This window comes from Hypomesus nipponensis, chromosome 11, assembly GCF_054491055.1.
Source record: "Hypomesus nipponensis isolate SF chromosome 11, ASM5449105v1, whole genome shotgun sequence".
NCBI lineage: Eukaryota > Metazoa > Chordata > Actinopteri > Osmeriformes > Osmeridae > Hypomesus > Hypomesus nipponensis.
Genome location: NC_140371.1, coordinates 15,927,156 through 15,940,076, shown reverse-complemented (window position 1 = coordinate 15,940,076; position 12,921 = coordinate 15,927,156). Strand labels below are relative to the sequence as shown.

At 42.1% G+C, this 12,921-nt stretch overlaps 1 protein-coding gene across 1 annotated transcript; it reads right to left on the bottom strand.

Moving 5' to 3' along the window:
* Positions 1–1,816: 1,816 nt before the first annotated feature.
* valopa (vertebrate ancient long opsin a) lies at positions 1,817–10,170 on the bottom strand. Its single transcript, XM_084708960.1, has 5 exons — positions 9,807–10,170; positions 7,057–7,267; positions 5,787–5,904; positions 5,420–5,653; positions 1,817–2,053 (listed from the first exon to the last, which is right to left on the bottom strand). The coding sequence occupies exons 1-5, from the start codon at positions 10,168–10,170 to the stop codon at positions 1,817–1,819; spliced, it is 1,164 nt and encodes a 387-aa protein (XP_084565086.1).
* Positions 10,171–12,921: the final 2,751 nt, after the last annotated feature.

The window sequence follows — 12,921 nt, the reverse complement described above, 5'->3', positions numbered from 1 at the left end:
TGAACTTTATCAGCATGCACTGCAACCTGTAATCCCTAGCCCAAATATTTCCAAAGCAGTTCTGTTGATTTATTTCTTGTCTGTGACTTTCAAGGCAAAGGTTGCCTCCTTCAAAACCACTGTATAACTCACCAAAAGTTGAGTAGTGCCATATTGCTGTGTGTGTGTATGCATGTTTGTCAATCTTGGGAGAGATTAGAGGTAAAGTGAGTTAGACGTGGAAGGAGAGAAAGTGTGTGTGTGTGTGTGTCTATCTGTATGTGCTAACCTGTATCTGGAGTGTGTTTGGCTGAGATCCTGAATAAACAAAAAGTATGCTAAATGGACACATTTATATACATTTGTATATGTGTTCATGGACGCTTGAGTCATGCAATATAATTGAGTTGTCTCTGTAAATAATTAGCATCATTGCTAAACCTGTATAATGACAGCACAGCAATAAGAACAAAAACAGTTCTGTGTACAGAGATATTTTAAGAGAAACACAGAAAGTCACCTCAAAGCTTGTTGCTACATCTACAGTAACTAGCTCCAGAAGTCAACACAGTGTCACAGTATATTGTCCTAATATTGCTGTGCAGCCCATGCTTAGTGATCATCATTGCTTTTTGTACATGGCTGGTTACCTAAGCTAATATTGAGCTACAGTTGGCTAAATGTTCACAATTGAAACCATTCACAGTGCCCATACAGTATGCAGTATCTCTATACAGACAATATACACAGTGTGTGTGGATGTGTTTGCATATGCAGTCCCGGTTCTTTCTATAGGCAACATAGGCAGCCGCCTAGGGTGCATGAAGAGGGGGGTGGCCCAATTTCCCAAGTGCATCCATTTAAATGAACCTTCCTGCTGTCCTTGAGTTTCAAACGCACGACCAGCAGAGGGCGCCAACTGCGGCATGTCATATGTCCGTGTTGTGGTTCACCATTGGGGGGGGGGGCAGGGGGGGGACGTAAACCTTGCCTAGGGCGCCAAATGTGCTAGGACCGGCACTGTGCATACGTGTGTGTGGATGTGTGCGTGTGGATGTGCTTTTGTGTGAATGTATCTTTCTTTGTGTGTGGGACACACATACTTGTTGGCTCTTCCTGAATATCCTCCTCCCTGTAAGTCTGGGCTGGGGCAGCTAGGGGGATCACCCAGTCCCATAGACTAGTATAGTCTTTGTTAGGGGGGGTGAAAGCTTTGACCATATCTCATCTGCTCGAGAAAGACTAAGTCCATCCAGATTTAGAAAGCCTCCCCCTGACCCTGCAGTGGAGGTGAATGTATACACTATACCATAGTAAGATAGTGAAACTGCATAGAAATACAATGCCATTCTTAGCAGTCCTCTATCGTGGGGCTTCAAAGAGAGGACAAGACAGAGATGAAAGCAAGTTGAATATGAATGGTAAAGACCAGACAGGCAGACCTTCGCCTAGTGAGTTTGGGTTGTGTGTGTGTTTGAATTGAGAAGCCCAGTCCCAACACATGCTTTCTCTGAAAACTCTTTTGATGTCGATGGCTAGGGAGACAGGTTTGATCATGAATCCCAAAAAGCTAACATTTGATTTCTAATGTGTAAAATTGCTTTCAGTCTGCGAGTTGTGCTCTGCTTTCGACCCAGTTCCTTTCATGCTGTGATAGAAGGGTAGAGGATATGGGGCTGTTGATGGGGGATCAAGCGTGTGGAAACATGTCATTAGGGCTGGACGTGGTGGTGGTGAGAGGACACTGCTGAGTCTTAGAGCGTCTGCCTGGGAGTTAGCTGGAGTAAGTAGGAGAGCTAGGAATGTTTGCTTTCGGAGGATGGAGTTTCCTGACTGTCTATATGGGGCACACTTTGTTTTCCGGGATGGGAAGCTGGGCAGAGGAGCTACACTCACTGGGTTGTTCGTCTGACTTGGTGGCCGCTGTGCCATCCATTGGGATGCGGGCTGCGATAGCCGACATCTCGCCCGTCTGACTTTCCGCCGTTATACCTGGTCGCTCAGAGGTCTGGCCGAGGTTGCCTTCCGGTATGGTCCCCTTGCCGGTGAAGAGCTTAATCAGGCACTTCCTGAACTGAACAAAAGTCAAAGGGCATTAGAACAGTCAAAAGGAAAATTAAGTTGAGGTTACTTTTGGACTCACTTATTTCTCTTATCTCTCCTTTGGACACAAGAGGAAATGTGCTATGTTAAGTTCACCTTGCCTCCCTTTTACTCGACTTTCTAGCCTACAAATGTACGGTCTGACACAATCGTGGAACTATTGGATTAGTAGCAGATGGCTTAGCTGAAATGATGACCAATCTGCTCAGCCTCAGATTGAGTAGAGACCAATAAGGACAAACACATGCCTCAATGGTGGCACACATGTCTACCATTAGCAGGTGTTACAGCGTGGGCAACGCAGTCACATCGATGCTCTGTTCATTGCTCTTCTCAGAAAGGGAGCAGATAGTTTCACTATGACGCCACTAAAAAGCCCTAAATCGTTATCTTTTCATTTAACTGGTTAAGTAATTGACATCTCTGGAATGTGTTTTTTTTACAAAAAAAAGCAAACTCAATGATTGCCTGCAGCAGAAAGCTTTTTGACCTAAATTAAACACTGGGATACGAAACTGCACGATATGCTGTTGAAACAAAACATGCTTAACTCTGGTTTAGCCCATTTAGCTCTGAAAAAACGTTTTGTGAAAGTTACTTGTAGGTAGTCAGCTGAATTTCACCTCTTCGACATCTGTCTATGAGGAGCTATTTACCTACCCATAAAGTTTAAAGGGGATTCCATGTTTATGCTCCAGTAACAAGATGACTCATTTAGTGAGCTAATGTTGGAATACCAAATGGCCTCTCTGTGTGCTTGGGTGTGACATGAATGTTCTTGAGTCAGATCATTTTCACTCAGCATGTACAACAAAGCACAAAGTTAGACATATTTTTCCCCTATGAGAATATAAATGCCTGTATGCCAGGAGTTTATCTTTCAAATCCTCTGCAGGTGATGCACCATCAACAGTTTCCCTTACAAACCAGGGACATATTACACTATTTCGGAATGTGCATGCAAATGTTGTATCAAACAAGCCATGTGGTTCCTAACATGACATGATGTGCTGGTGTTTCTTCTTCTGTTTAGTCACAAATGGCCATGGACAACAGGCAAGATATTGAATGACTGTAGTACCCAGAGGACTGTGTCCTCTGCTGCAGCTCCTCTGCAGTATTCCACTGTTCAGCAGTTCCTGCCTGCTGTCAGTGTGGAGAGTAAGTTTTAAAGGGATTGGCCGTAAAGATTCCCTTTCTCTCTAATAGCCCACACAGTGACACTGCTGGGCCTTCCTGCAGCATTCAGTACACCTCTGAAGAGGGAGAGAGGGAGTGGGGACGCAGAATAAGACTAAAACATCTCAGAGCAAGAAGAAAGGAAGAGGGGAAGCACGTGCTCCTTGTGAAGTGGTAGCCTTCGTGTCATTCACAGATATCAGTCACATCGGGGCTTAGATTCAGAAAAGACCGATCAATCATCTCACCCCTCATAAGTTATTCCCGTTATGCTGGTGGAGTTCAACATGGAGGCCAATCATTTGAGGCCTGCCATTGTTTTTACATCACTTTTCCTCTGGCAAGATTTCATTTGTTTAATAATTCATCAAACTATGCTACACAATCGGAATCTTTAGTTTGGACCCGGCACACATTGTGACAGAGGACTTGACCTTGTGCAGATCAAAGGCAGTCTCTATTTAAGAAATCTGATTCCAAACACCATCAAAGCGCCATACTATAATGTCCCTACCTCTTACCAATACCTTCTGACCTTGCAATCCAAACAACTTTAGGACACTTTGGCTTGTTAGCAGCAGTCACGCATCGTGGAAACAAAAAACGAGCTCTGTTCCACCGTGTTATGTAACTCAGTCAGAGTCAGCACCAGTGCTGGAGGTCAGTTGACTTTTTAAACTAGTTTAGCTCTTCAGAAAAAAAAGGAACAATCTGTTGAAGCTCGAGAACTGTCTGGAAAGTCTAACTGTTCCTATTTACATCAGATTTTCATCGCTCAAAAAATACAGTGACCTATATACACAGCTGCTGAGATGGCAAAGTGGGGCACCAACACGGACATGCAGATAGCATGCGGATTCTCGTCGGGGGGTAGCTGACTCTCCCAGCCTACATACAGTACAGGACTGTCAAGTCCCCATTGCTGCCAGGGATAGGCTAGGCTTCAACATCAATGAAACCCACCACGGATGAATCTGGACGGCATCTCCTAAGAAATAGCTTTGAACCTATCACACTGCTTCTGCACTGGCTCAAATCTCTGTAGATACCAGTCTTGGCAGTTTGACATCTCTCTCTCTCTTGCTCTCTCTCTTTCTCTTTCTCCATCTCTCATCGTTCATTCTGAATGATTGTTGTGACTTTGTTTATGAAAAAGAGTTAACGCTGTTGCTGTTGGTTTGCACAACTATGCCATGATACACAAGTTCTGCCATTTGAGATTGTATTTTCTAGTCACCCATACAGTGTTTATCCCACCTGTCCATTAGATCTCGGGTACCCAAAAAAGTTAATTATTTTATCGTTCATTTCACACCTCACGATGAAGGATCATAATGGGCAAATCATCTTTGTGATTCCCCTTCTGCTCTCAGTGTATCCTTCAGTCTGACTCTCAGGCACCACTTGAGCTAATCCTGTTTTTTATAACTTTATATTGGTCACAGAGGTGAACTCTCTGATCATAAAAAAGCCTCCCCTGTTTCTAGATGTTTCATGTAAACCATGTAGAGAGCAATTTAATTGGAGTTGAATTTTGGTCACACATAATTAGCTCCTTGCTTTGTGCTCCACAAGTGCATAGATGAGCCATTACCACAATCCCTGGTGTGAAACGATCTATATCTCAGTTAGCCATGCAGCAGGAGAAAACAGACTAAAAGCTCTGTAGAACTACCATCCAAACCTTGTTATAATTGCTAAGCAAACCGATACAGGCCTGTAGAAGAGCTCATGTATTTTTAAAGCGGCAGGCCTGGACAATTGTACATTCTGGATTTCAGTTTTCATTTATTCATACATCATGTATTATTAAGAGACAAGCTAAGACCCCCCCCCCCCCCCCCCCCCCGAAAACAACTGGGAAAAAAAGGGTTCCTCTCAAGCTTTCATCCCGGAGCTTACAAGTTCGGATGCATGGCTCACTGCTCAGTGTCTAAGGAATTTCACCAACAAGCCGTCCGGCACTCAGGATGCAGATACAGAATTTACAAACAACTTATTCCCTGTTTACATAGAACCGCTATCTGTTGCCTACACACCGATGATGGTAATTAGTGCTGTGACTTCTCCATGATAGCATACTGGTACTATGCTCCAAAGTGTATTGTTTATCAACACCACACACTGCAATCTGTGTTTCATTCGCACTGTTCTTTACCTGTTTATTCATGAAGACATAGATGACTGGGTTGTAGCAGGCGGCAGTTTTGGAGAAAAAAGCCGGGATGGCTGCCATGCGAGGGTCGATGTAGATGTGGGGACATGCGGTGACCACAATAGAGAAGGCGGCATACGGTGTCCAGCCCACCATGAAGGCCACAATCATCACCACCACCATTCTTGTCACCTGACGCTCCGGCTTCCTGACATTACCCAGCCTGCCATGGGACACCTGGTGGTTGACAGCAAACACTCACATGAGGATGTCTTACAGTGAATCCTCATCTGTTGACAATAAACTGATATCATAGTATAGGATCACGTCAGATCTTCCCTTGTTCGTTTCCAGTTGCAGTATTACTGACCTTCCTCAGCTTCCCCAGGAGCTTCCCGTAACAGTAGATAATCACCCCCAGAGGCAGTATAAAGCATGTGAAGAAGAAGGTGATGATGTAGATACGGTCGGAAAGTTTGGTGGAGTACCTTTGGAAACAAGTAAGGTACACGTGACACGTCTGCCATTGTGTCACAACAGACTGCATGTTTTACAGGAGGGAAATGGGTTTGTATTTCTTTCAAAGTGTGGATCTCAGTTTCTTAAGTCATTCTGTGTCAAAGTGCCTTATCTGGCCAGAGAGATAAGTATGTTTGGTGCCTCATTGGAGCTGAAATTAAACAGGGAATTACAGTGCAGTGGAAAATCTATGTAACACAATTAAGGGTCCTGAGGCATGTTAAGTCTAATTGTGTCATTTCCATGAGAATACTGCCAAGTCGCTATCAAGTGCAGCAAGCTGTGGAGTAACTACTCAAGACTGGTTTCAGGCTTGGTGTTGGAAGATGTGTGTTGGCCTTAGAAGAGAGTTGAGGGCCACCCAACTGAAACCAACCCCCGAGCTATCTATTGATTAACATTTTCCATTTAATGAAGGCCTTATCGGCCTGAAACAGCCAATAGGCCAGGATCCAAAGGGATTTGAAAGGAAGTCAATTGCAAAGTAGGTCTTTGGTTTGAATCTCACATTACCGCAGGTTTATAACTCTTACATTGGTTGTGTCTAGGTCAATGCTTTTTACATAAAATAGCTCAGAACATTCACAACATGAGACTGTGTGTTTCACCTCTAACATCCTGCTCCCTCTGGACTGTCTGTTTTCATGCAGCTCTTAAGGAAGCGACAAGCATAAATCCAAAGTTTTAAATGTATTGTGTTCATGTGTGTGGCGAGGCCTGCAGACAACACACCTGTGTTGCCTTCACGCCTGCTGGAAAGTCAGCCTTTGCCAAATGTTTTCTGACAGGACGCAAGCTGTGCCCTGAAAAGGGTGGGCCACGGCATTCATAAACCGTATCTATCATTGACCATGGCCCTTGATGGCATTGTCTGAACCATTCACTCTCCCCTTTTTCATCTATGAGCTTCCTCCAATGGCCAGGGGTGAGCACTCAGAACCCCTGCCTGCATGGCTTTGATCAAGTGAGGTAGATAATAATTGATATGCAGGGCAAACACAAGAGGAGAGTGTGGAGCATCCTGTGTGTCTTTGGCAATCGTCTTTTGAACTACACCATTCAGCGTATGTGGTGTCTATGCATGTTGCTCTGCTCCAGGGCACCAGGGAGTTGGGTCTCACCAGTTAGGCTCGCAGGTGGTTCCTATCTTGCTGACAGTGTAGCTGCTCCAGCCCAGGACCGGGGGAATCGTCCAGATGAAGGAGAAGGTCCAGACAAACAGCAGGCCCAGCACTGCATGCTTTCCCCTCAGTCGTATGTTCCCAAGGGGACGACAGATCACGAAGAAGCGCTCAAAGGACAGGACAGACAGGGACCACATAGCAACAATCCCTGAAGAGAACACACACATACGATGTTCTGAAGGGACCAGGATCCACAACATGACTATTGACAAACTACATGTAATTCTTCATACAATGGGACAAAAGAGAAATAGATGACACAAAGCATTTTCCTAAAATGGATTAAGGAAAACCGTTGGGAGGGCAGTAAATTCCAATATAGCTTGTTTTCCAATACAACTAATGGTCTGTTTTCTCAATGTGAACCTTATGGACTCATTTTTAGCATATTTATCTTTCATTTGACGTAAATATTGAGGTACTGATCAATTTCCTCAATGGTTCCTGGACAAATGGTGCAGTAAAGCATCCTAATGGACTAATACAGCAGCTTTAATTACCGTAATAACTCACTCTCACAGTTCATTATTGCTGTCTCGTAGCTAGAGCTACTCTCACCTCACTTTTAAGTGTACATATCAACACTGTACCAACTGATGAAGTTCTTATCTAAAGATTAACAACTAACAGTTCAACATTCAAAGAAACTAACCCCAAAAAGCTGTTTTGCTTCCTTCATCAGCACAGATATATTACAGTTTGTGTTCATGGTGAGCACAAGTTCACAGTCAGTTAATGACATTTTTTGCCTGACAGTGCTGTCAACTGGAGCTCCTGTCCAGAAGGAACAGCTCCTCGCTTCCTCCTCATGTTCCACTTGTGGGATGCACACATTGCACAGACATTAAGGGGCAACTAGGTCAAGTCAGCTGCTGAAAACTCCTCACCACTTAAGAACATGATAACCTATGTCTTATATTTCCATTTAGTCATTTAGCAGACGCTCTTATCCAGAGTGACTTACTGTAAGTACAGGGACAATCCCCCCCCCCCCGAGGCAAGTAGGGTGAAGTGCCTTGCCCAAGGACACAACATCATTTGGCAGGGCGGGGACTCGATCCAGAAACCTTCTGATAACTAGCCCGACTCCCTGACCCCTCGCCGCTCAGCCATCTGCCACCCCAAGTATTTCTTACTTTCACAATTTAAACAGTAAACGTACTTCCTCAGACTGGTGTGACACCAAGACATCAATCTAGTAGTCTACCTTGGCACTGATAACAGAGCACATAATGGATACTACATGTACATGCAGTTGTATTTAAAAGTACAGTAAACCATATGCAGCTTTGAGCAAAATAAAATCTAATTACACATGGATCCTTCTGCTTCACTCCCAGCCAGTGCAAAAACAAATTATGATCAAAATCTTAGCTTCCTATTTCAAGAGTCGCAATGAAAATCACCACAGAGACTGGAATGCCACCACCTCAGCACAATGATTTCTGTAAGATGTCAGTGAAGAGTTGAACCAGTCATCAGTATCTAGGGGTCGCTTCAACACACTAATGCAGACCACACTGTCCCATCTCTCAACTCTGTTGAAGCCCAGTATTTAAAAATACTTTGCTTAACGTATTCCACAAAATATGACACTGAACATGTTTTCTAACTGCTAGTTGTTGGAAGATCAACAATAACTTCTTGAATCTCCCATGGGCTCTTTTGTTGCCATATCACTATAAACTGGTAAAGGCAAATTTATCTAAAGCAGAGGGACAAATAACCCAAATATACACTTAAAATTCACATTTATAGCTACCACAAAAAAAATCTAGAAAAAAAGATCTACTAACAAATAAATCACCAAAGATCTTTGTCCAACATGGGAATTCCACCTGACTGCGTGCTTTGACAAAGTCCCAGAAATGGTTCACTGAATTAGGTGGAATGTTATTAGTGGTCACGGTGCTTGGCAATGATTTAACCCACTTACAGTCTGTCGTGTCTGATGGGGCAGACTGAGATTACAAAACAGCTAATACTCTCTAAGATGAAAAACTGTACTATTACCACATGGATAGGGTCTCAGAAATATCCCACACTGCTCAATGGCCTTTGAAATGTTCCTGAAAACTACACCTTATGAGTTTGATAAAAAAGGAGCAGATTTTATCCCGCATTATTTGCTTTTGGAGTCATTGAAGTCCATGATTATTTACTTTGCAGTCTAGAAAAACATTTATTAATGGTGATGGCATTCCTACAGATAGCTCTGACTATTCATTTGGAAAGAGAAACATTTAACGTCAACATTTCCAATTCAAACCCAGTTTCAGGGTGGTTAGTGGACGTTTATCTGGCATTAATGTAGGCTATTGGCTATAAAATGCTTGGTTTCTAGTAATATTATTATTTCTATATAAGGGTCAAGTTACCCATTACCTACTGTATACTGCAATAGCCTACAAGCTTGACTGGCACTGTCTAGTTGAATACCACCGCCTTAAACCTAAATGGTAACGCAAAGGCATACATTGAGTTAGTGTACATTTAACCTACTTCAGTAGTCAATCCATTGAAAATTAGGACCTTTGATCGCTTTAAGTTGGTAACACATTATATTAAAATATCCGACACTGACACCTGCAGCAATTTTTGAGTTACGCACGCATTCAATTATAGCAGGCTATCACTCAACAGTTAGAAAGTCCCATCTTTCACATCTAAAATTCCTACTGACTTACCAAAATATGTGACAGCAAATCCTTCCAATACGCAAGCCCATTTTCCAAGGAAGAAGTAACCCTTTGCATTTGTCAAAAAGCTAATCAGCCCACCAGAGAGGGACACAAGGAAATCTGCGATAGATAAATTAACTATGATGTAGTTCAAGGGTTGTCTTAGCTGTTTGAACTTAAAAGTCACGAACATTACAGTGAAGTTCTCGCACAGTGAAAGGAAGGACACAAAAAACATCAAGACAGCCAAAAATGTGAAATTCCATGGCGCTATATTACTCAGTGGACCAGTAAACGGGTCTTCTGGTTTCACGATCTCTGTTGCCTCAGTATATGAAACACCGTTTACTGAGATTCTTAATGTATCCATTGTCCATGTCCAAATTACTTTGTGGTGACGTAAAATAACTAAAATCCTGTTGGAAGTAAGAAACCTGTAAGATTTTGGTCCATATCTTTCATTTCTGAACTTCACTGGGAGTCACTCCCTGTGACCCCTTTCATTCGTAGACAGACATGTTTAAAACACTGTTCAGCATTCTACATCAACATCCATTGACTGCTCTTAAAAGTTAAAACAACTTTCTTGATATCCAGAGTGCTCGGTGAAAGAGCATGTTTGACCAAAGCGTCGAATCCAGTACAGTTCTGCTCTGCTCAAAGAGTCAATCTACATCTCGAAGAAAAGCCACAGCAAGCCACAAGACCAAAAGCACTGCGCAACTTACACCAATTATTTGTGAGTGAGCGTGTGCGGGCAGAATCGATGTCTTGAAAACCCATACCAGCAAGTGAATGAGTGACTGTTGAGGAGCAGCATTTTGTAGCTCTTATATAGCCCGTAGTCGACTCGCAGCAGTTTGAGCATCATTCCTGCCCTCGAGGAAACGCGAGACGCAGTCCTCCAATCTTCTGTTTGTCAGACGTGCGCGGACGCAGAGGGACAGCTTGGTCTCCATGTGTCCATGCTCGAAGAGAAAGGCGCAAATGCTCTGATAGTAATTCACCCTATATTTATGACCAAAATGTATTTTTCTGTAAACGATTGACTCATTCCGATTTTGGATTTACCCCTCAAGGCTTCATATTGTCTCAATCCTGTTGATTGAGGTGTTTTAATTCAAACTTCAGGGTAATATCTCAGCATAAAAAACTACAATAAATAGTTTCTCAAACGCACTGCTGTCAACCGTGCATAAGGTCTTTATGGATGACCAAGACGCAAGGTAGAAATTGCAGTAATAAAACGGCATTACATGACTAATGGTTGCTTCAGACATTGAATTGAGAGAAAGCAATCTTTACTTTTCTAGCCCACCCGTTCTTCAGGGACCACAGTCTGCTGCCTAAACCTATTATTCTACATGTTCTATTGACACACTAGTGCATGTCCTTTCATAATTTTCTTTCTAGAACTAGGGCATTAAGGAATTAATTCCCTGCGGCGTCCCTAGAGTGAAAAATGTATTATAACGTCAACATGTGCTTATTGTTTAATCGAGTAGGGTATCATTAATTAATCTATCAAATTAGATTATTTACTTTTCAGGATATTTGTATTTTATTTATTTTTTATTTTACTCAAGATCAATTTAGTTTCATCTCGTAGGCTAACGATTCTTTGTTATCAGTGGTTATGTGAGCATTTAGACATATTCTGACAATATTGCCTTGCAATAGTCAAATATATCAAATAACCATATTTTATGAATGGTCATGAGTATAGCTACACTGAAAGTTTTTGTACAGTTGCAGATTACATCGTGTCCAACTTCTGATATTACTTAACTTTCAGGTCTCCCTCCTGCCTTTTCCCAGTTCTGCTCTGTCTTTAATTTATTTCCTCATAATAGAGCCCAGACACACTTTCATGTCCATCCACAGAAATGGCGATTCATTGCCTCTGCTTTCTATCAACAGTATTATATGATTGTTTTGTTACCATGTTTTTCTGACAAAATGTCTCCAGGTTCACATCCAACGATAGATAATCAGAGCACTGAGGACCACTTAAGTTACTCAGGAGGGAACAATCTATATATGATGATCCCTATTTTTACCAGACTCCCACGCAAATCAACCATTGTAGCCAGATAGGAATGTAAGGGCCGAACGTGACATCCTACGTGGAGGACATGTTGAGTGGAGATGGCACTTCTGTCTCCATACATCTTCATGGTCAACCTATCTTTATATATACCTTTGTAACCAGTGAAATTATTCATTCATTGGTCTTCTGCAGATGTGATTCAGCTACAACCATAAAACATTTTTTTTGATGAAGTGTTTTCCTGAAATTGGCATAATGTGTTCGGTATCACATAATTATGCATCTTCTGTTTCAGGATCCATTAACTATTTTCTCACAATAACTGGATTTCCATACAGTCATCCCAAACATTACACATGTATCTAAACAGTAACGGCACGTCATGTGATGTTCCCTTAGAACGCGTAGAGATCTGATGCTCTCCAGGAGAAAATTGATTATTGGTTACCTCATGAGCCTTATCCACTTGAGGAGGAACTGTGGTAACTTGGTTTTATCAACTCACCTCCCACATTCCTTAACATGATCTCATTCCTTTCCTTGTACAGTAGCACCTCAGACGTTTTTTTCAAAAATGTTGTTACTGTACTCTACACATTTAGTTTAAACCAACATGACCTACAAATCATATTTTTCAAACTTTGATTTAATATATAAATATATAAATGTATTTGACATTGCATGATGTGTGATGTCTGAACTATGCAGCAGGAAGCTTATATTGAATGAAATAGTGTGAATGAATCTCATGAAGTTGGTGCTGTTATTTGTTAGGCTATTATAATGTCAACAGAGTTCATAAATATAATATGTCTAACCTGTTCACTCCACTAAGGTGTTTTTTTAAGTACTTTTTGAGTCCATGTGGATTTGAACTAGGCTTTGCAAAAAACTGGGGTGTAATCCGAAGGTGATTACAGCCAACCATCCTCCCTTCAAGATGTGACCCTGGCATGATCTGTGGCGTGGCGTTTAGTTCAATCAGAGTTTATCAATTGAATTCATTGCACAATAATTAAATAGCTTATCGATATTTCCCATCTGCCACTTTGGACTATAGATGACCTTGAT

What these genes read in the sequence shown, in the direction of transcription:
- valopa (XM_084708960.1), bottom strand. Translation starts at nt 10,170, where the DNA reads ATGGATACATTAAGAATCTCAGTAAACGGTGTTTCATATACTGAGGCA. An exon ending in ATTTGCTGTCACATATTTTG is followed by an intron (nt 7,268 to 9,806) that starts GTAAGTCAGTAG and finishes TGTTCTCTTCAG; the next exon opens with GGATTGTTGCTATGTGGTCC. An exon ending in TCCTGGGGAAGCTGAGGAAG is followed by an intron (nt 5,654 to 5,786) that starts GTCAGTAATACT and finishes GTCAACCACCAG; the next exon opens with GTGTCCCATGGCAGGCTGGG.